Genomic DNA, 24,340 nt, shown 5'->3' on the forward strand with positions numbered 1-24,340 from the left:
CTGGGAAAAATTTTTTCTTGATGTCCAGCCTGACACTCCCCTGGTGGAGCTTGAGGCCATTCCCTCTCGTCCTGTCCCCTGGCCCTTGGGAGAAGAGCCCCCAGCTCCCTCCTCTCCACAACCTCCTTTCAGGGAGTTGGAGAGAGCAATGAGGTCTCCCCTCAGCCTCCTCTTCTCCAGGCTAAACACCCCCAGCTCTCTCAGCCGCTCCTCTTCTTCTCCAGCCCCCTCACCAGCTTCGTTGCTCTTCTCTGGACTCGCTCCAGAGCCTCAACATCCTTCTTGTGGTGAGGGGCCCAGAACTGACCCCAGGATTCGAGGAGCGGTCTCCCCAGGGCCGAGTCCAGAGGGAGAAGAACCTCCCTGGCCCTGCTGGCCACGCCGTGTCTGATCCAAGCCAAGATGCCATTGGCCTTCTTGGCCACCTGGGCCACTGCTGGCTCCTGTTCAACCAACACCCCCAGGTCCTTCTCCTCCAGGCAGTTTCCAGCCAGACTTCGCCTAGTCTGGAGCTGCTCAGGGTTGTTGTGCCCCAAGTGCAGGACCCGACAGAACGATTCTGTCGCGACAGTGGGGCCCGGAGACTGTCAGACGGGGAGCCAGACGGGGAAAGGGCGAGAGGCGGGCGTATGGGGCACCTGCCAGAGCACCGGAGACGCCCGTAAACCCCAGGCCAAACGGCGAACTACAATTCCCAGAGTTCCTCGCGGCAGCTGCGCCTGCGCACCTCAACTGCAGTCCCTTATTGGCCCCCGGCTCTGCCGCCGAACTACAACTCCCAGAGTGCGTCGCGGCAGCAGCAGCAGCGCACCCCGCGTGCGTCGCACCCGCAGTCCCTCAATGGCCGCGGGCGCCACATCCAAACTACGAATCCCAGAGTGCCTCGCGGCAGCAGCGCGCGCGCGCGCGCGCCGCAGCCGCCGCACCTCCCTCATTGGCCGCCGCCGGCGCCGCCGCCGCCATTTCGCGCCCTGGCTCGGGGCCCTTCAACGGCGCCGCGCAGTGCGGTGAGGCGGCTCCGCCCCCCTCTGCCCGGTGCCTCGGCGAGCCTGGAGCGTCGAGGCGTAAGGACCCGCCCGGCTATCCAATCGGCGCCTTCGGGCCGACGGCGGGGAGGGGAGAGACGGGGAGGGGCGGGGCGAGTCGCGTCACGTGGGGCGGGTCACGTGGGGCGCGCTCCGCCTATCAGCGCGGCGCGGCGCGGGGGCGCCCCGGCTCCCGCCAAATACGAGCGGGACCGGACGGGCCGGGCCTGCTCGGGGCCCGCTTCGCCGCCCCCGGAGGAGCGGCGGGAGCCGCCGCAGGTAGGGCCGAGGCGGGCCTAACCGAGCCCTGGGGGTTCCCTGCAGCGCTTGCGGGGTGTGGGGGGCCTCCCCCGTAACAAAGGCGGCCCCGCGGCGGCCCCCTCCCGCCCCGCGGCCTGGTCGTCGTGACCGGTGGGTGCTCGGTTTCCCTCAGCCCCACGGAGGTTGGGGGCCTGCGCGGCGTCTTCGTGCAGTCCGGCTAGTGGGAAGGCCTCAGGAGTGATGATTGATTGTGTTTTTCCCTCGCAGCCATGGAGTGCAGGGACAAAGCGGCTCTTCCTGCGCGGAAGCTCGTCCAAGGTAAGGCTGCAGAGGGAGTGTCTCCCCCACAGCGGCTTTGTCGCGCTGGGAAGGTGGCAGGCCTGGTCCTGTGAGATTTGTTGGCCTTATTGCCGTAGTAAAGCACCCAAAGTGGCTGTTCTGTTTAAATTCCTAATAAAATACCTTCATATTCTTTAGAACCATTGCATACTTTGTGTTGGAAGAGACCCTAAAGCCTACCCAGTTCCAACCCCCCTGCAGTGGGCAGGGACACCTTCTCCTGGATCAGGGGCTCCCAGCCCCATCCAACCTGGCCTTGAACACCTCCAGGGATGAGGGAGCCACAATTTCCCTGGGCAGCCTGTTCCAGGGCCTCACCGCCCTCATGGTGAAGAAATTCTTCCTTATGTCTAGCTGAAATCTGCCCCCTCCAGTTTATCCCCGTTGCCTCACGTCCTATCACTCCAAACCTTTGTAAACAGTCTCTTCCCAGCTTTCTTGTAGCCCCTTCAGGTATTGATATGTATATTCCCCTTTTCCCCTCACCCCACTAATTAGTATGATGTGACTAAAATATTTAAATGCTGTCATTTCAGCTCGGTTGCCGTTCAAACGTTTGAATCCAGTACCAAAGGATAAATGTGATGCGGATTCAGAAGTCAAAAAAATAAAGAGCTCACAAAGCGGTTTTGGTCCAAGTAAGGATTCCTCCCTCGATGTATCGCATGCGTCCTTGGATGATGTGGAGAATGACTGCCAGTTGGATTCAGAGGTGACTTTTACTCCAAAACTTCTTAACAGAAAGGGTCCGTTAGACCATTTTATACAGAAAAGCACAAAAAGTAACACAAATGAACCTGTCATTGTTATTGACCTGACAAAGGGCTCTGAGCATAGACTCGCTGATGCTGTAGATGATACTGATTTTGATTCAAAAGCATCTTCATCCATAGCTATAGCTAATGGCACATTAGGAAAAGAGACAAACCAGTTGGGCTGCCTGAATTCCAGTCAGAGCAGCCAAATGGATGATTCGATGGAGACTGTGCCATATGAAGCTGTAGTAAATAATCATGAAGGTTTGGTAGATGGAATCCAGTCACCTTCTGGGTTAAGGGAGCGTAACAAGATGGGAAACGCAAAGCTAAACCAGAGTGAACTGAAGGATGTAATATTTGAGGGGAAGATGCCTGTGGTGCTTCTGGAGGATATTATGACTGCAAAATCTCCCCAAGTCACTGCTCTGGATGGAAGCTGTATGTCAGAAAATGAGACCATGGAATCTTCTCATGAAGGAGACTCTGGGCTTACCAACTCCCCGCTAAGCTCTCGCTCCATGAGCTCTCCCGAGTCACAACCTGCTGCAGAAACAAAGAGGAACCCTAGTCCTTCAGCTGTATCAACGCCTGTTAGGAAGGTTGGTCTCTTCTTGGCTTTTTTTATGTTTTTAAAGTTATTGCATTGCGGATAGGCTGGTTTCCTGCACTCGTAAGTGAAAAGGATGAACAGCATAATCACAGTGATCGTGAGAACTGTGCGAAGGTGGTGTTGGCTTATTAATAACTTAACTGAATTATTGCCCTTTTGAATCCTCCTATAGCTAAAGGATATAAGCTTTGCCTAGTTTGGAGCTGCGGGTGTATTTGCATCGTGTGAATGTAACTTTAAGCTCTGTTACAGGTTCATTTTATGTTTTGGTTGGGTTTTTTTTATGAACTATCCAAGAACTATGTGTCTTGGGATTTAGTGTCTTGGTAGCTGGCGTAAGGACAGTGTCCACAAGCGGTTTGGTCCATTAGATGATGTTTTACAACTTCTATTTGATCATTGATGAAGCTGCTGTGACTACTGCAAGAGATCATTACCCTAGTACCAGTCAGTGCAGTCACTTTTCCAACTCTGAATTCCTGTAGCTGTGGCACAGAAAAAGGTTTAGTACCCTAGCTCCAGCAAGAGACACTAAAACACCGTGTTTTGTGGTGCTGTATTGAAGGGGAAGCTCCTAAGGACAGCGGTGTCTGTGCAGGTGGCTGAAAGGTTTGTGTGACTCCAGTGGTTGAAGAGTGAACAGATATTGTGGGGGACTTAGGAGTTGGGGGCCTCACGCTTTATTGCTCAGCTACATTTTTAGAGGGGAAAAGGAGGAAAGGGGCAAGGGATGGGTTGATGTTGTGCTGCCAGAGGTGGAGAAATGAGTTTATGGGTCAGGTAAATAAGGGTGAAGTGGGTGGCAGCCTTCCAACTTAGGCGCTTTTGAGAAAGATTTTAATCAATTATCCCCAGTGGTTTAAAGAGAAACTGTCCCACAGATAAATAAAAACTTCACTGGCCTGGAGGAGGCATGGATGAGTCAGCTGGGGCTTGGAGCTCGTGGTGTGACAGGTCTTCTATGTCTTTACTACCTGCTCATCGAGAAAAATGATTGATTCTTGTTGTGTTGAAACTTGCAATATTTGTCTTTAAAATAAATACATAAGTTCAGGCAGGTATGAAGTGTTTCCAGTATTACAGAGCAAACAAAAAAAAAAGAGTATTTGACTCCTGGTGTCACATGATAATGCAAACAAGTTATTGGTTTCCTGTGGCGTGAAGTGAGGTAGGAACAGCTCATGTGCTGCTTGTCAGGACTTGAAGCCCATACCTCGACCTGTGTGGCTGTCCTGGCGTGTTTGTTTTCCTACAGCTCTGATAAACTAAAGCTCCCGGTTGGAAGAACTCTTATTTTGTGTCAGATAAATACAGAATCTCCTGATGTAGCTTTACGCTGTGTAAGCTGAAATATCTGTGAATACAGAAAATAAAGCAATCGGTCTGTACTGGCTTATTAATCTCAGGGTACTTTACCGCAAATGGCAGGAGGGGGAAGAGGGTGAGGGGAACAAGATACCCAGCTGTAATATGCTGAAATACTGACAAAATCAGCCTTTGACCAGTATGAACAAGTGTTCTTAAACAGAAAATGTCTTTCCCCACCATAAATAACTTTAAGAAGTGCAAAGTGTGACCTGTTGGAAACTTGGCGTTGATGCCCTGACATGGGTGGAAGAGCAAGAGGGCTGTGATTAGCCATATTTGAATGTTTCTTCTAATAGCCCCTGTGTTCAGAAAGTTACAGTTCAGTATTATAGGAAGAGTAGGTGGTAGGTTGGAAAAGAAATAAAAGAATTGAACTTGAAGGAAGTGGCTCTGCTGTGATGTTCTTCCTTGTGCTCTCCTGGTTTGGAGCAGCTCTGCCTTCTACCTGTGATATTCCCTCATAAATGCTGCTTTAGAACTGAATAGAACTGTAAAGATTTGTTCGTGCAGAACTTGATAACCCCAGGGTTTAATGTCAACTGAAATGTTAGGCATGTTCAGGTTGAAATGTAAATCTGTGAGCCAAGATCTGCTTGCGCTGTTCTTCAGTGTCCTGTACTGAAGGGATGTGTAAGCTGAATATACTGATCCACAAGAACAATGCGAGTATTGTTCAGATGAAGCTTGCTACTCTTCTTGTAATAGTTCTGGTGCCTTGTGGAATGGGAATGGTGTGGATCTCTAAAACTTGCCTTTTGTTATTCCAGGTATCTCAGAAATGCCACAGAAGTTCAGCGGAGAAGGAGAAGCTGAGATTGCAAAGAGTAAGGCATTTTCACTGACCTAGAAAGTTAACCTGCTGTGCTTTTGCATTCAATAGTAAGCAAAGCCCTTTGAGTTTCATCTTAGTCCACTTGGAACATTTCCCTTCATGGTGCTCCTTGTTGATGAACGTGGAAGAACCTTAATGCATGCAATTAAAATACTTAGCTCCGTCCAGAGCTTCTTAATGCATATGTAATGAAGCATGTGTGGCCTGCGCTGCTTTTCTGTGCACTTGGGTAAGAGATTAAGAACCTGCAAATGTCACTGACTGCTTGTCAAATTGCTTTTGAGGGCTTTTTCCAAGCCCTTCCTGAGAGGGCAGGAGCAGCTAAAGTGGACAAATACAAGTGAAACCTCCCAGAGCCTTCTGTTTAGGGCTGGCTCCTGTTTCGTTGTTCTTACCCTCCCCCTTTTAACAGCAAAATGGGGGTCTGCTCTTCGTTAATACATCAGGGAGATGGGCCCGGTGCTTAGGGCTCGCTGAAAGACACGAACTGCTGGCTGTTGCTGCTGGAAAGGCTCGAGTGCCAGTCCCTATTTGCTCAAACGCCACCTGCCAGCAGACTCTGTTCCCCAACAAAATGGCAGTGCCATAATTTTGCTGTCCGGGCTGCTTTCAGGCATCAAATGCTGAATTTAAAAGGGGCTGATGGATCGCAGGGAGTTCTGTATGAGTGGGCTTCGCCTGCTGAAAAACTGGGTGTTATTTAGCTGCACTTGGGAAGACCTGTGCTTGTGAATTGTTATTGTGCTTCTTAGTAACTGGTTTATCAAGCTGGGGGGGCTGTGGTGTGTTTTGTCAGCTCTGTGTGGTTGAGCCTGCTCTCAAGACGCTTGCTTTTTACAGTGCCCCATATAGAAATGCAATCTGTTGTGTTCTTCCATTCTAAATATGTGTTAAAAATAGCAGTAATGTGAGGGAGAGATTAGAATGGAAGCTTTATTATGCTAAAAATTAAATAAACCCCCCCCCCCTCCATTCCTGCCATTTACTTCACATCGTTTCCCAGACTACCTGGTAGATTTTCACTGCTGACTGTGACTCAGCTCTGACAAGATTGTTTTTTTTACCATTGACACAGTTTAGTCTGTTGGCCGCCTTCCGCAGTTATTTGTGCCCTGTACCAGGTTCAGTAAATCCCAATGTTTCCAAGAGATTTGAAATAAATAAAAGGAAACTGAAAAAATACACTGAAGGGTACCTGTGTATGAGCGGAGATATGACCTGGATTCTTGATGAAGTCACCAGTATCTGCAGCAAAGAGAAGCTCGGTCTCCAATTTGTCATTTTTTCAGGCAGCCTTGAGGATTTTGGTTGCGTTGGGAGGAAGCGCTGTGAGCAGCAGCACTTTCAATGTAATCGTTCCCCCGTTGTTCCCAAGTTGCCCCTTAAATAAGCTTGGAGAGCCTGGTGCTGCCTGATTGTCTAACGTGGACTAACACAGCGACAACTTCATTGCGAGCTCTAGGTCTTATAAAGCAGCTGCGCAATCCAAAGCGTGGTGACTCGTGTTACTGCCTGAGATAGTGAAAAACATCAGGAGATCGAGGAGATCCTATAGCGACCTTCCAGTACCTGAAAGGGGCTACAAGAAAGCTGAGGAGGGGCTGTTCATGAAGGCTTGTGGTGACAGGATGAGGCTCAACAGATATAAACTGGAGAGGGGCAGATTTAGGCTAGACATTAGGAAGAATTTCTTCTCTATGAGATTGGGGAGGCCCTGGAACAGGTTGCCCAGGGAAGTTGTGGCTGCCCCATCCCTGGAGGGGTTCAAGGCCGGGTTGGATGGGCCTTGGGCAGCCTGATCCAGTGGGAGGTGTCCCTGCCCATGGCAGGGGAGTTGGAACTGGATGGTCTTTAAGGTCCCTTCCAACCCAAACTATTCTACGATTCTATGATCCCAAAATCCTTATGGATCTATAATGCAAAATCAGGTCAAATTCACCTTTCAAACTTAAGCTGTGGTAGCCCTATGTTGTGAAAGCTGAGCTCGTGAGGTGTGTATTCCCAGTGAAAGTATTTTGGAAACAATCTAGAATCTTAACTTAAATTTAAAAATAATGTATAAAACCTCCCGTGTAATTTTCCACAATGCTACATTGACAATGAAGATGACTCAGATGTGAAGCAGGTAGAATACAAAGCTTTCCTTGCTGCTTAGAAAATGGAACTGCCTGGATTTGCAGAAAAGAACAAATGATGCCTTCAGAGAGCCAGCGTGAGGCAGCTCAGGCGCTGAGGCAGCAGGTAGCTGTGGTTAACAACCTTGTGTCCTGTGTCAGCTGGAAATGATCCTTCAGCTCAGGCACTGGGTGAGTGCAAGGATTTGACCTGGTAGCTCAGCTGAAGAAATAAAGTCCTTATTTCACTTGAGTTTTTATGCCAATAGCTGTTGCTGTGTGCAGAGAGAGAACTTGCTTAATGGCTTGTTTCTGAACCAGGATCAGGAGCGGGCAGACAAGCTGCAGAAGCTGCAAGCAGAAAGGGAGGAAAAGGGCCGGCTGAAAGAAGAAGCAAAAGCTGCCAAAGAGCGTGCTAAGGAGGAGGCAAAGAAGAAGAAAGAAGAAGAGAAAGAGTTGAAAGAGAAAGAAAGGCGAGAAAAGAAAGAAAAAGAAGAAAAAGAAAAAGCTGAGAAGCTGAGAGTGAAGGAGGAGAAACGCAAGGAGAAGCAGGAAGCTTTAGAGTAAGTTGCTTCGTTTCCACAGGTCCTGGGGAATGTATAAGGATGTGAGCACCTTTCCATGCTTATCTCAGCTGTCCCTCCTGGAGGTGACACTGGTCAAACAGCTCGTGCCTCTCCGTCACAAGGTGTATTCTGAATGCATGACTGATTCCTTAAACCACACCCTGGTCTCAGTGGCTTGCAGGGTGACCTGGGTTTCTGATTTGAAATAGCTGAAAAGAGCTGTCGTGCTCCAGTGAGCGTTCCTTTCATGACCAGTCGTGCTTGGACTCATGCAGTTTGCTGGCACTGGGTGCCCTGTCTGTTGAGGAAGTTGCTTGTAACTTGATAATAGCATAAATTCCCTTTCTTGGAATTGATGGAAGCTTGAAGCAGTCTAGCTGCTTTACGGCTTCAGCAGATCGATATTTGCTCTAGAAGAAATGAAAAGTCTTCTGTATGCTTAACCAAGTATGGTCTTGACTGAATTACAGATTATCTTCTTGCCTAGCAGGATGGGGTCATAGTGAAGGCCTGGGGCTTCTCACCTCTTCCTCAGTGCAAGTAAATACTTCATGATTCGTGACATTAAAATGGACTTTGTTTTAAAGGGCAAAACTTGAGGAGAAGAGAAAGAAAGAGGAGGAGAAGCGGTTAAGAGAGGAGGAAAAGGTAAATGCTTTATCTAGCTTCTCTCTAAATTCTTCTGCTGGGGTGAAGTGATGCTCCTGGCCTTCCTGGCACCCTGCTGACAGCTGTGGTGCTGTTCCCCGCAGGGCTTTTGCAGCCACTGTGGTTCTCCTGGCAGTGTACCCTGTCTCGGTGCTACTTAGAGTGAGAACATCCATTTGAGATGCAGCCTGTCTAATCTGATCTGGTGCTGCTGCTCCACCGGCTGCGTCATGCAGGTTTCTCAGCTGTTGCTTTTGTACATGCTAATGTCTTTGCTTTTACCTGCTAAAGTCTTTTCTGCACTTGTTTTCTTCAATGCCTGTGGGCGAAGTCTCTGCTTCGCCTTAGCAATGATGCTGGTATCTGCGTAGCTGTGGGTTTTGTTCTGTTGCAGGAGCTGATAAATGACTGAACTTTATACACCTCAGTAGATTTGAAACTGGGTTGTGCATGAGCTCACCTTGAATTATAAGGCCTTGCCCTACCTTTGTGTTTACGATTTGCATTTTCTTTCTGATTCCAGCGTATTAATGCACAGAAAGCAGAAATTACGAGGTTCTTCCAGAAACCAAAGACTCCACAAGCCCCAAAGGTGAGGTATCGCTATTCTTGTGTGGTGATTGTCTTTCATTAGTTGTCTTATAACAAAGACACCGATTTCCTTCTGATCTGTCCTTTAGAGCCTCTTAGCTGGGCAAATCAGTAGTATTTCTCACTTCTTAATTTCAAGAGTGTAAAAGATTTAAAACAAGTCTGTGACAGAGTGGAGGCTACAAATCAAATTTGTAGTTTCTTTATTAAAAAATCTGCTGCGTTGGCTGTAAAGATCGAGACTCCCTTGAAGATCTGTTAGAGTCTCGGATAGAAAGGGCTTAACCTAAATCTTCACTCAAACCTCAGCACTTGCTATTGAGATTTGTTCTGCGTCACAAATATGTTGGAAGTGCAGTTTCTCAGATGTTCAGACCCTAATGATCCTCACTTCATATTTCAGATTCTTGCTGGCTCTTGTGGGAAGTTTGCTCCTTTTGAAATTAAGGAGAACATGGTCTTAGCTCCCCTCTCTCGTATCGCCCTGGATCCAGACTTGGAACAGCTGGATAAGCTCCTGCGCACACAGAATAGCAATATTTCTTACTTGAGGGATCTTAAGTGTCGTAAACCACGTAAAACTGGACCTACTTTTGTCAGTAGCAGTGCCGACACAGTAAACAGGTTAGTCTGTGTTTTGTGGGGGTTCTTCATATTTTTTTATACAGTGAACTGCAGGATGGTTTTGAGGTAGTCTTAGTCTAACGTTGGAGATGGTGGGAAGATGAAGCTTTTCTTTGAATGCTTATTTTGTGTGAGAATCATTTCTGTGGAGAGCATTAAATTGTGATGTGTATTTCCTTCCTTCCGTACAATGCTTCTCAAATCCTTCCCTGCAGGAAATCTTGCACTTTGAGCAGCTGCCTTCAACACCAAACACCAGTGGCAGTTAGTGGTGATTGTCTTTGATAGTTTTAAACAGTAAACTTACCAGTAGCTAAACTGGAGCTGCTGTAGGGTTGTAGTTAGGGAGGGAGATGGCTTATCTGGAACGCTTGTTCTTGCTCACACTTTGGGAGCAACTTCTGATGGACTCAGGCTCTGAGTTAGAATTGTGGCTGAACAGAAGTGTTCCACGAGATTGTTTTCCTGAGCAGCAGTGGCGTTTTCTGTAAATACTGAAGATGGTGTCATCTTTTAACAGTGACGTGGTGGTAGTGGATAACTGCAAAACAGATGCTGTTCCAGAAAGGGAGAAGTTCGGTCGAATGAAACTTCTGCAGTTTTGTGAGAATCACCGTCCTGCATATTGGGGCACGTGGAACAAGAGAACCACTGTGATCCGGCCCAGGAATCCTTGGTCAAAGGACAGTGTAAGCACTTCACAGGCAGTGTCATTGGATTATTTGCTTTCTTTGTGCTCTTGAAGTGACTATGTAGTTGGCCAAGTTCACCTCTTCCCTGGGATTTCTGATCCACTTGCATGTTCCCTCTGGCTGCTGAGCTTTGAAACGCTGTATGGGGTCTGTTGTTGTGTGCTCAAATTATTTACAGAAATGGCATGTTGGTGTTTCTTCTAGAAACTACTGGACTATGAGGTAGATAGCGATGAAGAATGGGAAGAAGAAGAACCTGGAGAAAGTCTCTCCCACAGTGAGGGGGTAAGGATTCCATGTGCTGAAAAAGAGCTTTCTGAACCAATTGCACTTGTCAGTGTAATTTCTAATACACAGTTTATTTTTAGGATGATGAAGAGGAGGGAGAGGATGAAGATGATGATGATGGGTTTTTTGTACCCCATGGGTACCTATCTGAAGATGAAGGAGTAACAGAAGTAAGTGAACTGGATGTCACTGGGTTCCTGTCTCTGTTTCAAGTAAATTGTGTAGTAAATATTGGCAGGTGAAGAAAGCGTGTAGTCTTGCCAGGGCTGTAACTCAGATCTGCACAGTTCAGGAGCAGACGTCTGTAGCTCAGGGAACAGTAAAAAGCTGAGTTTAAAAGCTTTTGTTTTCCCTGAAATGGATATATAGAGTTCTTTCTCACCTGTGGCTTTAGGAGTGCGATCCAGAGAATCAGAAGGTTCGTCAAAAGCTGAAAGCAAAGGAATGGGATGAGCTGATGGCCAAGGGGAAGAGGTTGCATGTTCTACAGTCTGTGAAAATTGGCTGCGTCTGGGAAGGCACAGAAAATGACAGCAGCACAAGTTCGGACCTAAAGGTTCTCCAGCAGTTCACAGCATGCATCCTGGATTCGCCTGTTGCAGAAGAAGAGCAGCAGATCGAGAAGTGTAGTAAAAAAAGAGCAAAAGATCAGCAAAGTAAGACCTGAAGGGCGAAATAGTTGTACTTGTGCACTGTTGTGCTCCGTTTTGGAGAGAACAGGTTTTTGTGTCGAGTGTCAAACTCTGAATGAGCTGTTTATGACAAATCTGAAATCCAAAGTATCTCTCTGAGAGTTCATGGAAAGGAGTTTCTGCCATTGCATCCAATATGGCCTTGGTTATACTCTCAAACTCTGGCTTTATTTCTGAGATTATCTAGAGCCAAAAGAACTTCAGTAGACTCCAATTTAAGACCTGCTTATGGGAGGTGATCGAGCTCATTGACCTGTAATTTGTGCGACTAGTTCAGTACCTGATTCATACAAGGATACGAATAACGTACATAAAGGCTAGAAGAGGGTTGAAGCTTTCACTTCAGGGAGTCACTGTTACTGGGGGTGACTTTTCTATGTCAAATTTAGCTCCTGTCGCAATCCTACGTGTAAAATTAATCCCACCCTATTTGTTGTTTCCCTGGAGCATGCGTGTTGATAGGTTATGTCAGAGTGGCTTTTCTTGACCTTTAAACAGTTCTTCCCCACAACTTTTGCACGTCCTTTTTCTCCGCAGTCCTTGGCCAGCTTCTGCCGCTGCTGCATGGCAACGTGAATGGGAGCAAAGTGATCATCCAGGAATTCCAAGAGTGCTGCCGGCAAGGACTGTTTGGTGACGTGGGTGCGGCTGCCAACTGTAGCGACACAAGCCCCGTGAGCCCCAACACCTCCCGGCCCCAGACGCCTGTTGGCGAGGACAGTGGCGTCCCTTCCAAAGCCAGGCTAAAGCGAATCATTTCGGAGAACTCTGTGTACGAGAAGAGACCCGAATATCGGATGTGCTGGTACGTCCACTCGGAGGTGCTGAAGAGTTTTGATCAGGAGCATCTCCCTGTCCCTTGTCAGTGGAATTACGTCACGCAAGTCCCTTCCTCGGGGAAGGAGGAGGGTGGCAGCGTGCCAGGTGTGACCGTCTTGCAGACCACCCCCATGCCGGTCAAGAGGAAGCCCACCGGAAGCATGTCCATCACCAAATTCATGAAGAGGCCTCGGGATGCTGAACAGGTAAGTTCCTGTGCTCTTTCTCCAGTGAAGAACTATGAAAATACGCAGCCATGTGTCTTCAGCAGGCGAGTGTCCTGGCATGCCTCCCAGATCTGCCATCAGCAGAGTCAAAATATTAAGCCTTAGATCTTCATACAAAAAGCCCCTTTTAGTGGGGGAAGGACTCTAAAGAGATGGGTTTCTTTTGTCTCCCCAGCTTGCGTTGCCTGTTCCATTTGAAATGTTGCTCTCCTGCTGTTCTTCCATTTTCTGGTATTTGGCAGTGATTGCATCCAAGCTGTGAATAGTTTGAATGTCTGCTCGGCCTTGGTTTTACAGCTGTACATAATTTGTGTGCAGGTTTTTGTGTGTGTAGATGCACACCCTTAGCTGGGGACTTACATCAATTGCATGTGTACTGATTAATTGTGGTTCCTAAGTGCTGCAGCTCAACCCGTAACAGTCTGTAGAGTCTCTGGCTCATATGATCATATGCAAAGCTGAATTTCAAGAGCTGTTTTAAGAATATAATAACTCATAGAAACAAAATGGGGTGGATTAGGAGTAGTTGCTACTGCAGCCCTGAGCTTTGTTGTGCTGTTTGCTTCTACATTTCAGGGTAACAAGTAGCTTTAAGAGCTTAATCATCCAAAAGGAGGACTTGAAAACATGTGGTCGGTGCTTTAGCTATGCAATGCTCTGTCATGCATTCCAGACAAGGAGGCTTTAGGTCCCAAAACTTGGTGTTATCCACTGTTTGCCTCCAAACCTGTGGGCAGGACAGGGTCTGTACTATCAGTGGATTTATTCCTTATCCCCTGTGGACTAGGAGGTGAGGAAAGAAGCCCCAGACAAGGCTTTTTATGCTTCTCTTTTCCACTTTGTTCTTGCCTTCTTTGGCTTTTCTACTGAAAAAGCTCTACATTCAAGTATTGATGGGGATCAGAGACTTGTGAGAAGCTGTTCAGCCCCCAGACTCCCATCTGCTTGGGTTTTTCTTGCACACTAAATAAAGGCAGAGATAAAAATCTCTGCTTGGCACCCGCTGGAAATTCTGCTTATAACTGACTGCTCGAGCAGAAATAGCAAAACAAAGGCTTTCAGTAGGACTGTATCACCAGCCTGCAGTCTTTAAAGCTCTCAAAAGCATCTTAAAGCTGCCCTTGTGAGGTGCAGTGCCGTGTGGCTCAGAGAAGAGGTGTCAGAATCCTGAAAGCCTTTCATGCCTGACGTCTAAATCAGCACCACTTGGATACTGAGATCCCATCCTTCCTGTCGAGCAACGCTGGAGCTTGAGGAGAACCTGGGGATGATTGGTAGGTGAGGGCTGCCAGGTTCTCCACCCCTGGCACATGTTACACTGCCTTGAGCTCATGCCAGGACTCCTGTAAATGAAGATGCTCTTAAAAAGCTGTGAAGAACCCTGCATTGAAGTGGACAGTGCCTGCACCTGCATGGGGGGGAATACTTAATGTGAAAACTGTGACTTCAATGAAAGATGTAAATTTAAAATTTCTTCTCTTCGAACAGCTTGTAGAGGTGGGGACCAGGTTCTAGATTTGAGATTTTCATTCCGCAGTTCCAGTTGCGGGAAAAAAGACAACCCAAAAAACTCTCACAGCTGTTCAGTGCAGGGCAACTGCAGTTTGTATCACTCCTTGTGTTCATTTTCTTGATTCAAAATGAGTAGTTTGAGCTGTTCCCATAGCAGAAAATAGGGTCACCAAGAGATGAACTGTCACCCCTCCCTAAACAGAAGCTAACTGGCAAAGGTGAGGAAGAGTCAGGGGGAGAAAATGCTTCAAACTTGACAAGCAAAAGTAATTTTCCATCTTCAGAAGGTAGAAAGCATCCAAAATAATTGAGGATGGGGGTGAGGGGGATGATAGATTTCCCTTCCAAAAACCTAACAAAACTGAGTTGGATTTCAGTTAAGGCTTGAACTGATTTTTTGACGCGTAGGGCTGCTCATCAGGTTGTGTAACAGTGAAACATCTTGGAGCAGAAGCTTGGCATGCTTCCTCCCGTACATACCATTGCAGATGAGGCCTTTTATCCCAAGTTAGTCTGTCGAAGCTGGGGTTGCTTGTTTTTCTTCCCTACAAATATGCTGAACTGATCGAACATTGCTCCGTGAGAAGCACCCGCTGTAGTCCTCTGTTCTGTCTCACGTGTTAGCACCCTCAGCTTGTTCTCACACAGCTGCTACCTGTGTTTTCTCCCTTAAGGCTGAAGCTGCGGAGCTGGATGGATTTCAGGCAGACACTGAGGAAGATGAAGATGATGACTGCATGATTGTGGACATACAGCCGTGTAAAGGTGGGAACATAAATCAACTGCAAGTCTCTTGGCAGCCACTTGCTCCCAAAGAGAAGGTGCAATGGAGAGGGAATGGCCTGTCTTTCACCAAGCCTTGTGCTTTTCTCTAGGTGTTTTATTGTAGCTACAGCTCTGCTTTTTCTGTTTTATTCCAAATGCTTCTTTGCTCTTTCTGGTCTTCTCTAGCCTGCTCATAACTTTTCTCCCCTGCTCCCTCCAGTTGGCTAAGGAGTTCAGAGTGCTTGTGACTGGTGTTTGGCTGCCAGCGTTACCGTTTTTTCTGGCAACAGAGGTGAACACTGGGGCCAGGATCAGATCCACTCGCTACTGGTGAATGTTGCAGAGCCGGGCTGGTGTCTGGTACGCGTGTGCTTGTGTCCAGAGGCCTTCTGGGACTGGTGAGGATTGGACTGTAACTCCGCTCTGCTGCCTTCTTGAAGTTTTAGGTGCTCACTGAATTGTCTGACGAGAATAACCATTGGATAATGTCTGAGCTCTCAGGTGTTTGACAGGGGAGGGCTCTGATCAACACTTCTCTAGAATCTAAGCAGTTGCTTACATTTGCGTCCTAGTTGTCCCTTGAAGAAGAGCTTTCAAAGCTTTGCTGCTATAGTCTATCCTTTCAGGCTCTGGATTCAGAAACTGGGATGAATAGGCAGACTGGCTCCTTTTATCTCAGTGAGGTTTTAACTATACGTGCTTGATCATACAGATCAAGGACTTGACACCAACTGCATGACGTGCATTCAGCTTCTCTATACTGCTTTCCAAACTTCTGAGCCCTTTCTTACTGCTCTCGCAATACAGCTCTTCCACAATGCTACAGGCACAACTGGAATTAAGGAAAGTGGGATTTTTGTGTTGAGCGGCTACTCTAATGGATTGATAAGGGCTCATGTATTCCCAAAGCCTTGAATTTTAGGGAGTGTTCGACTTGTTCTGGGCATATTTGGGGTCTCTTTCTGTCTCTACTGGTGCTACATTCCTCCTTTTGCCATCCCCAACAGCTGCTTGACGAGAAGTTTTGCATTAAGCAGCTTTTTTCCTATTACAAGACTCCGGTGAGGTGAAATCCCGGCTTCAGGTTTGTAACCTCTTGTTCCAAGGGCAGGAATGGTGTTTGGGAGCTTTGTGGACACACAGGCAGCTGTGTTTGTCACCCCAAGTCTAAAGCACTGAAAAGATTATCAAGATCCTTTTTATGACTGAAGTGATTTTTTATTCTGGATTGACATTAATCCAACAGTAAAACCAGTTTTTAAGCAGTACTGAAAAGGAGACTTGCAGCAGGTACAGGCAGATAAGCGAAGACGGATAAAACACGTAGTAGTCAAATTCTACTAGATTAATTATATTTAAATAAACCAAACGAACAAACAAAAACCCCAAGCCAATGCACTTTCTTCTTTGCAGATTCTACACTGGCAGTTCCTGAAACAGCCTCAGAACGCAGCGACACAGGAACCGCACACCAGAACTCCAGCACGGTCAGCCCATCTAACACAGTTTGAGATTAAACACCTACTAACTTCTCTGTATGTATGTAGAATGAGTTAGACAGTTTTAAACCTTGTGTATCTTTGAAGAAGATACTTGAAAGTATTCCATATTTCTTGTAAAGAGAAGACAGCACTTTGTTCTGCTTCAGACTGGATGGAAGCTTAATTTTTAGTTCTAGTTTTTAGCTTAAATACTGCATATTAATCTGTCATTAATAAAGCATTATTGAAATTTTGATACTTCTTTGCAATGGAAGGTATCTAAATTATCTTTAAACTAGTGGAGGGATTTTGAAATAAGCTTACTGTGATGCCACTGGGGGAATTACTCTGTTCATAATGTTGTATAGCACGGCCTTGGGTATAAATGATGTACAATTATATTTGAATTTATACTATCTGTATCATCCTGTTTGTGGTCTTACTTGCTACAGAGAACAGCAGCAGGGCTTTACCTTTGGAAAAGAAAAGTACCATGGGTTTCTCCTCTTTTTGGGATAGACTGGGAAGAAATTATTGGTCTCCTGTACACATTGCTGTACAGGTGAAAGCTTTTTTTTTCTGCCCTACAGAACCATAGAATCACAGGATGGTTTGGGTCAGAAGGGACCTCAACGTCTATCCAATTCCATGCCCCTGCCAGGGGCAAAGACACTTCCCACTGGACCAGGTTGCTCCAAGCCCCATCAACCTGGTCTTCAGCATCTCCAGGGATGGGGCAGCCATAGCTTTTCCAAGCAACTTGGCCCTCCCCACCTTCACAGGAAAACATTTCTTCCCAATATCTCATCTGAATCTTCTTTCAGCTTAAAACCACCCCCCCTTGTCTTATCCCTGCACTCCCTGATAAAGAGCCCCATTCTCAGCTTTTCATTAGGCAACAACTTTAAAGGACTAAGTGAGCATCAAACTTGTTCATTGAACAAACTTCCTGGGCCTTTTAATTTTACATGGCTTGTGATTTGATGGATTAGTTCCCTGAAATCCTGACTGTATAAAGCTTTGTCTCCCTCGTAGGCAGCAGTAGCTACTGCCTGTCATCTGTCTCCTGTCTGTCCCCTGTGAAAAGGGGGGTAATGCCACAGCTGCACCAGTAACACCAGTGCCAGACCCAGTGCTGACTGGAGCTTGTCTGCATTTCAAACCCATCAAGGTACAGCGCTTCCTATCACTTCGAGCAGAACCATGTCTTTAAAAATTCCATTTAATCAGACTGAGCATAGTTTTACCTAAATATACTCTCTCCAAGAGGAGTTACAGTGCACACAGAAGCAAAAGGAAAAGCCCAGTTCTAAGCCCAGCCTGATCTCCAGGCTCAGGCAATTGGTAACCCAGCCCAGTGCTTGCACCTAATCCCTCTTGCAATGGAGGAGAATGGTGCTTCACCCTTGCCTTGGACCCGCCTCAAGCAGTCACTGCTAGAGCTTCTTTTAAAGCCAGACAGAGCAGTCCTATAGTGTCTTATGGGGCAAGGCTGCCCTAGTGTACAGCTACTGGAGTTGTGGAGGTGACTGCAAGGTTGGTGTGACGTGGCAGAACGAGGCTCCCACTCAACCAAAGTCATTTCTGAGGTCACGTAGCTGGGAGCTCCACCAGCCCCTATAGGAAAAGGAGGGAACAGTCTAGAACCACCAGCACTGAACCCACTCCCCTTTATTTCATGACAGTGTCTGGATGTTGGAGAGAAGTTCGGGTTTCAGAGGGCTTGCTGGCTGCTCCTCTCCTGCCGCCTGAACATCTGCCATGACTGCCGCATCCCAGGCGAGAGTCAGGAGAGCTGCGGGCACCTGGGGCAGAAAAGGCTGCGTTACCAATCTATAGCGGTGCTAGACTTTGAGCTCTTGACGTGCTGCATATGCTCGCAGACCTGGAAAAAGCTTAGCAAGAGCACCCTTAACTAGGAAGGATGAGTGTGGCCTTCTGCACACCTTGAGGCTTTCTGTTGGAAGCCTCGTGCCAGAGCTGCGCTTGCCTCACAGCTGCTGCCTTCCCCCTTTTTCCCAGTGTGGATGCTAACCCTGTGACAGGGCTGCTGGCACCTCCTGCAGCCTTCATTTGTGACAGGAGGTAGGTCCTTGCCATCCCCTCCAGCCTTTCTAGCCTTGAGTTAGAAACATTCAAGCAGAGAGTTGTTTGCTTGAGCTTAAAAAGGGGCCACAATACAGCTGCTGGCACTGAAAGCAGAAGACATTAAGTTCCTCGCAGTTATGAGCAGTAGGTGACTCTGACAACCTCAAGGCCCCTGTGGAAGGCACGGGCTCGCTTTTTACTCACCAGCCCACATTCATTGAAGGCCAAGTTCTCATCAGTCAGTTTGACACCTCCGGGTCCCAAGAGCTCAAAGGGCAACCAGTCATCTCGGAGCGCTTCTCTCACAAAGGTGTAGAGCGCAGAGACTGGTTCTCGTGCATAAAAAGTCCCTGCCATGAGAAAACGAGGCGAGAGATTGAGAGAGTCTCTGGCATTTACCAAAATCTAACCTTTTGTGGTAGGTTTCGTGTGGCTCGCGTACTGATGCCAACTTTATCGACTACTTCAGTGACACAGAAACAGCCTAATTCAGCTGAGAAGTACAAAAGCAGAATCTCCAAAGAAAAGTATTACTCCAATTGTTCGAAGCCCCTGCCAGCCTGTGACAAAGAGATGGGAAAGCCTGAAATAATTTCCATAGTTCTGCTACAAGATAGGAAGAGGATTTACACTGGCAACCTCATGCTGGTGCCTGTAACAAATGAAGCTAATGAGTCCAGCTTGCTCACAGGAGCCTGGGAAGAGCACATTTTAATTAAGAGTACCTTGAGATTCTTTCCTTTCCACTCAGCTCTGGCTTAAAGTCCTAATCCTGTGCAGGGGAGGCAGGTGAAGGGCTCGGAGATGGGGAGAGTTCTTGGAGAAACTTTACCCTGCTCTGCTTTTTGCCGCTTTGTCCTACCAGCTGCGTTCAGCGTACCTCAAGTCTAATTATTCAAGCTCTTGTGCTAGAAGTAAGTACAAAGAAAGGGTAAAGAATCTCTTTACCTTGGAGAATGTATCCATCGGGAAAACGGACTCGTAGCAGAGTGTAATTGTACTTCCGCATTTCCCTTTGCTCCTCTTTCTCTCGCATGGCTCTTGTCCTCAGCATCGAAGCCTTCTCCACTGCCTCTGTCCTTTAAAAAGACAGCAGCTTTTAGCCTGGAGGAGTGGTCTGAGGCTCCCGGTTGGCATCACTTGCCCCCCTGCTCCTCAGCCTGCTCACCGGAGCCGTTGCTCTCGTTTGATCTCTTCTGCAGTGAGGCTGTAAAAGTCATCTGGCAGCTCAAACCGAGCAGCTTCAGGTGATGGTTTAAACACAGAGAGCTGGCGATCCAGCTGTGCTCTCACAGGCTCGGAGATTAAAAGCTGCTCTTTGTAGTCCCTGAGGTCTTCCAACCTGGTCAGCATTTCTTCCTTCAGTACGTAGTACTCCTCTGTGGTCTCTGCAACCAGAAGGACAGGCTTGGAGTTTCTGGTTGTTTACATGAGTAACATACAACACAGAAGGACAAAGATCTCCAGGAAATGTCATGTCCTAGCAGGGAAACAGGGTGAGCGGCTGTTTCTGCTGCAGCCTTTGCTGCAGCCCATGGAATGCTCTCAGCAACCCAAGCTGCCTCATAAGCCTCCCCTGGGATGTCCCACCACCACTTTAATATGCTTAGATTCCTTGCCTTGTCCTGGAACAGGTAGTGTTTTTGTCTCAAACCCGATAGCCTGGAAAAATCTGTGTATTCCTTCCAGGCAGCTTATCCTTTCCTGGAAGAAAAGGAAAGAATTTAAATGTAGTCTGCTCCAGGCAAGGACTCTCCTAGGCAGTGCACCTGCAGGCGTCCTGATCTAACCTGAAACACTTTGTTCTGCAGTTTGATTTTCCGGTACTTCTCCTCCTCTGGATGGAGATAGATGTTATCCAAGTATCTGCAGGAGGAATCAAAGCAAGCACTTCAGGACACGCTACCCCAAAGTGTAAGAAACGCACTGCCTGAGAGACCTCACAGAATTTCTCATGGATATAAAAGAGCTGAAAAACCGAGTAAAATAATCTGTGTTTCACGACCATGCCAGAAAGAAGATGGGGGTGGCAGATCTCAGGTCCCAATCTCCTGGACTTGCCCACCATCTCTGAAACGCCGACCTGATTTCAACTGACACTCAAGATGGTTCAAATGTTCCATTTTGGTTTTCTTCGGAGCACAGCAAGAAAATCCACTTGCCTGCTGGCCTCGCAGGGAAGGGACGAACTACCCGCGCGCTCAGTCTTGCAACCGCAACCCACTCACTTGGCTGTCGTCTCCACACCTGCTCGGACTTTCTCTCGGTCCTTGTTGAAGGTGTGAATCTCCATGATGGAAGCAGCCACCGGGTCAATGGAGAAATACTGGGGAGAAGGAAAGAAGCTAGCCAGGGGAGAGCTGAGGGTAAGCTGCACAAAGAGATGTGTGGATCTATTGTGCTTTAAACCCCCCATCAGCAGCTTGGCACTGCGCTTGTTCCCCCTGCAGCGGAATCGGGGAGAGACGAGGAGGAGTAGAAGTGGGAAAAAAGGCCATTCCAGCAGCTCCATCTCCTTCTTGTGTTGAGGATTCCAGAACTGGACACAATCCTCCAGCTGAGGTCTCCCAAGAGAGGAATAGAGGGGCAGAATCCCCTCCCTTGCCCTGCTGGCCACGCTGTTTTTGATGAAGCCCAGGACACGGTTGGTTTCTGGGCTGTGAGCGCACAGAGGCTGCTGTCGCAGCACTCGAGGGGCCCCAGCCTATAAAATGAGTTAAACAGGAGGAAGGGAAGCCCTGCAGCTAGAGTTGTGGCACTTACCGACTCGATGGCTTCTCTGAGGTGCTTTTCCTTCTGGTCCTTCCTTACCACCGCTCCGGTGAGTGGGCAAATGAAGTAGACTCCTGAAACGGAGAGGGCAGATGCCCTGTCCTCACCTGGGCCGGGAAGGTCCTGCGGGAGACAAAACCAGGCACCGAACTGACTGCAAGAAGGTTGGAGGTTGGTTTTCAACACCCCGGCACATCTGCACTGATGCTTGGAACCACTGCACGGCAGGGATGGGGGACAGCAGGGATCAGGAATGGTTGGGCACAGATGAAGAACATTGGGGCATGGATCAAGAACAGCAGCATCTCATACCTCTTCCTCCACGGAGAGCCCTTTCTCGCTTGCAGCTGCCTCGGCCACCAGCTCTTTCCTCACTGTGAGAGACAAACCCGGGTTACGGCGCATCTTGGAGGGTTTCGGACCATGCCCAGCCCGGGGAACCAAGAAATGGATCCGAGCCCGGCCTGGGGAACCGAGAAACGGATCCGAGCCCGGCCCGGGGAACCGAGAAACGGATCCGAGCCCGGCCCGGGGAACCGAGAAACGGATCCGAGCCCGGCCCGGGGAGCCGAGAAACGGATCCGAGCCCGGCCCCGGGAGCCGAGAAACGGATCAGAGCCTGGGCTGGCGAACTGAGGAACGGATCCGAGCCCGGCCCGGGGAACCGAGAAACGGATCCGAGCCCGGCCCGGGGAACCGAGAAACGGATCCGAGCCCGGCCCGGGGAACCGAGAAACGGATCCGAGCCCGGCCCGGGGAACCGAGAAATGGATCCGAGCCCGGCCCGGGGAACCGAGAAACGGATCTGAGCCCGGCCCGGGGAACCGAGAAACGGATCAGAGCCTGGGCTGGCGAACTGAGGAACGGATCCGAGCCTGGCCTGGGAAACCCAGAAACAGATCCAAACCCGGCCTGGGGAACCTAGAAATGGACCCGAGCCCAGCCCGGAGAACCGAGAAACGGACCTGAGCCTGGCCTGGAGAACTGAGAAATGGACCTGAGCCCAGCCAGGAGAACCAAGAAACATCCCTGAGCCCAGCCAGGAGAACCAAGAAACGGACCCGAGCCCAGACAGGAGAACCAAGAAACGGACCCGAGCCAAGCATAGCCTGGAGAACCAAGAAACGGACCTGAGCCCAACCTGGAGAACTGAGAAACGGCCCTGAGCCCAGCCCGGGGAACCAATCATAGCATCATAGAATCACCAGGTTGGAAGAGACCCACTGGATCATCGAGTCCAACCATTCCCACCAATCACTAACCCATGTCCCTCAGCACCTCGTCCACCCGTCCCTTAAACCCCTCCAGGGAAGGGGACTCAACCCCCTCCCTGGGCAGCCTCTGCTAGTGCCCAGTGACCCTTTCTGTGAAGAATTTTTTCCTAATGTCCAGCCTGACCCTCCCCTGGCGGAGCTTGAGGCCATAACCAAGCCCAACCTGGAGAACCGAGAAGCGGCCCCGCTCCTACCCCGGGTCCCGGCCGCCGTTCGGCCCTTGCCCCTCAGCTCCATCCTGGCCAGCGCCGCCGCCGCCGCCATCTGCGCCTCGTCCGTGGGGCCCCGGCGGGGCCGCGGCGCCGCCTCGGCCTTCGGCTGCTCCCTGGGGACCCTGCGGGGGGACACGGAGCTCGGGAGCGGGGGGATACGGGGGGGGGGGGGGGCCGAGGAGCCGGTGCCCCCTCAGCGCACACACACACACACCGTACCGGGACGGCTCCGACAGCTTCTGCCCCGGCCCCGCGGACTTGAACTTGAGGTCGGCCTTGAGCTCCTGGAAGAACTTGCGCATGGCGGCGGCCCCGGCCCGGCGGAAGGGGCGGAACCCCCGGGGCGGGGAGAGGGAACCGCGAGAGCGGGGAAAGAGGGGAGGAGGCGGGGTGTGAGGGGACATGGGGGCCGGCAAGGTGAGCTCAGAGCCCAGGAACCAACCGTGTCCTCGGCTGCGTCCAGAGCAGCGCGGCCAGCAGGGAGGGAGGGGATTGTCCCCTCTGTTCCTCTCTGGGGAGGCCTCAGCTGGAGGGTTGTGTCCAGTTCTGGGATCCTCAACATAAGGAGGAGATGGAGCTGTTGGAACAGGCCCAGAGGAGGCTACAAGGACGATGTGAGGGCTGGAGAACCTCCTGTGTGAGGCCAGGCTGAGAGAGTTGGGGTTGTTCAGCCTGGAGAAGAGAAGGCTCCCAGGAGACCTTAGAGCAGCTTCCAGCACCTGAAGGGGCTGCAGGAAAGCTGGGGAGGGGCTGTTCACAAAGGCTTGGAGTGACAGGACGAGGGACAATGGGGATAAACTGGAGAGGGGCAGATTTAGACATAAGGGAGAATTTCTTCCCTATGAATCATAGAATCATAGAATAACCAGGTTGGAAGAGACCCACCGGATCATCGAGTCCAACCATTCCCATCACTAACCCATGTCCCTCAGCACCTCGTCCACCCGTCCCTTAAACCCCTCCAGGGAAGGGGACTCAACCCCCTCCCTGGGCAGCCTCTGCCAGGGACCGATGACCCTTTCTGTGAAAAATCCTTTCCTAATATCCAGCCTGACCCTCCCCTGGCAGAGCTTGAGGCCATTCCCTCTCGTCCTGTCCCCTGTCCCTTGGGAGAAGAGCCCAGCTCCCTCCTCTCCACAACCTCCTTTCAGGGAGTTGGAGAGAGCAACGAGGTCTCCCCTCAGCCTCCTCTTCTCCAGGCTAAACACCCCCAGCTCTTTCAGCCCCTCCTCTTCTTCTCCAGCCCCCTCACCAGCTTTGTTGCTTTTCTCTGGGCTCACTCCAGAGCCTCAACATCCTTCTTGTGGTGAGGGGCCCAGAACTGACCCCAGGATTCGAGGAGCGGTCTCCCCAGTGCTGAGTACAGAGGGAGAAGAACCTCCCTGGCCCAGGCTGCTCAGAGCAGTGGTGGCTGCCCCATCCCTGGAGGGGTTCAAGGCCAGGTTGGATGGGGCTTCGAGCCCCTGATGCAGTGGGAGGTGTCCCTGCCCATGGCAGGGGTGGAACTGGATGGGCTTTGAGGTCCTTTCCAACCCAAACTCTTCTATGATTCTGTGATTCTATTACTTAGGCTGAGCACACTTAGACCAGGACTGGGGCCACCCCGAGTGTGACACAGAGGGGGATGCGGGACTGGTGATGCCACAGGGGTCATGGGCTGCCCGAGACGGGCACAGGGATGTCTGGGTTGTGCCAGAGCCAACCCGGGCCTGGTGGAACCAGAAAGGGAGCACAGCCTGGGATACAGCACAGCCTAGGAGGTGGCACAGCCTGGGATACAGC

At 49.6% G+C, this 24,340-nt stretch overlaps 2 protein-coding genes across 3 annotated transcripts; one reads left to right on the forward strand and one right to left on the reverse strand.

Moving 5' to 3' along the window:
- The first annotated feature begins 1,149 nt into the window (after positions 1-1,149).
- On the forward strand, positions 1,150-16,277 carry CHAF1A (chromatin assembly factor 1 subunit A). The gene is made up of 15 exons (XM_069878007.1): positions 1,150-1,304; positions 1,554-1,604; positions 2,162-2,982; positions 5,129-5,185; positions 7,629-7,870; positions 8,461-8,521; positions 9,045-9,113; positions 9,516-9,736; positions 10,257-10,425; positions 10,633-10,713; positions 10,797-10,886; positions 11,111-11,372; positions 11,946-12,433; positions 14,641-14,731; positions 16,145-16,277. Exons 2-15 carry the CDS (start codon positions 1,556-1,558, stop codon positions 16,240-16,242), a joined length of 2,799 nt encoding a protein of 932 aa, XP_069734108.1. The 5' UTR covers positions 1,150-1,304; positions 1,554-1,555; the 3' UTR covers positions 16,243-16,277.
- Positions 15,928-22,875, reverse strand: UBXN6 (UBX domain protein 6). 2 transcript variants are annotated; one of them, XM_069878146.1, is made up of 11 exons: positions 22,778-22,875; positions 22,541-22,680; positions 21,385-21,446; positions 21,064-21,195; positions 20,529-20,626; positions 20,091-20,166; positions 19,920-20,004; positions 19,469-19,688; positions 19,249-19,379; positions 18,505-18,650; positions 15,928-18,017 (listed from the first exon to the last, which is right to left on the reverse strand). In XM_069878146.1, the coding sequence occupies exons 1-11, from the start codon at positions 22,858-22,860 to the stop codon at positions 17,889-17,891; spliced, it is 1,302 nt and encodes a 433-aa protein (XP_069734247.1). In that variant the 5' UTR covers positions 22,861-22,875; the 3' UTR covers positions 15,928-17,888. The 2 variants fall into 2 exon arrangements, 1 of the variants encoding a protein (XP_069734247.1); XR_011339218.1 differs by having other exon boundaries at positions 17,880-18,017; positions 19,249-19,374.
- Positions 22,876-24,340: the final 1,465 nt, after the last annotated feature.

This window comes from Phaenicophaeus curvirostris, chromosome 28, assembly GCF_032191515.1.
Source record: "Phaenicophaeus curvirostris isolate KB17595 chromosome 28, BPBGC_Pcur_1.0, whole genome shotgun sequence".
Taxonomy (NCBI): Eukaryota; Metazoa; Chordata; class Aves; order Cuculiformes; family Cuculidae; genus Phaenicophaeus; species Phaenicophaeus curvirostris.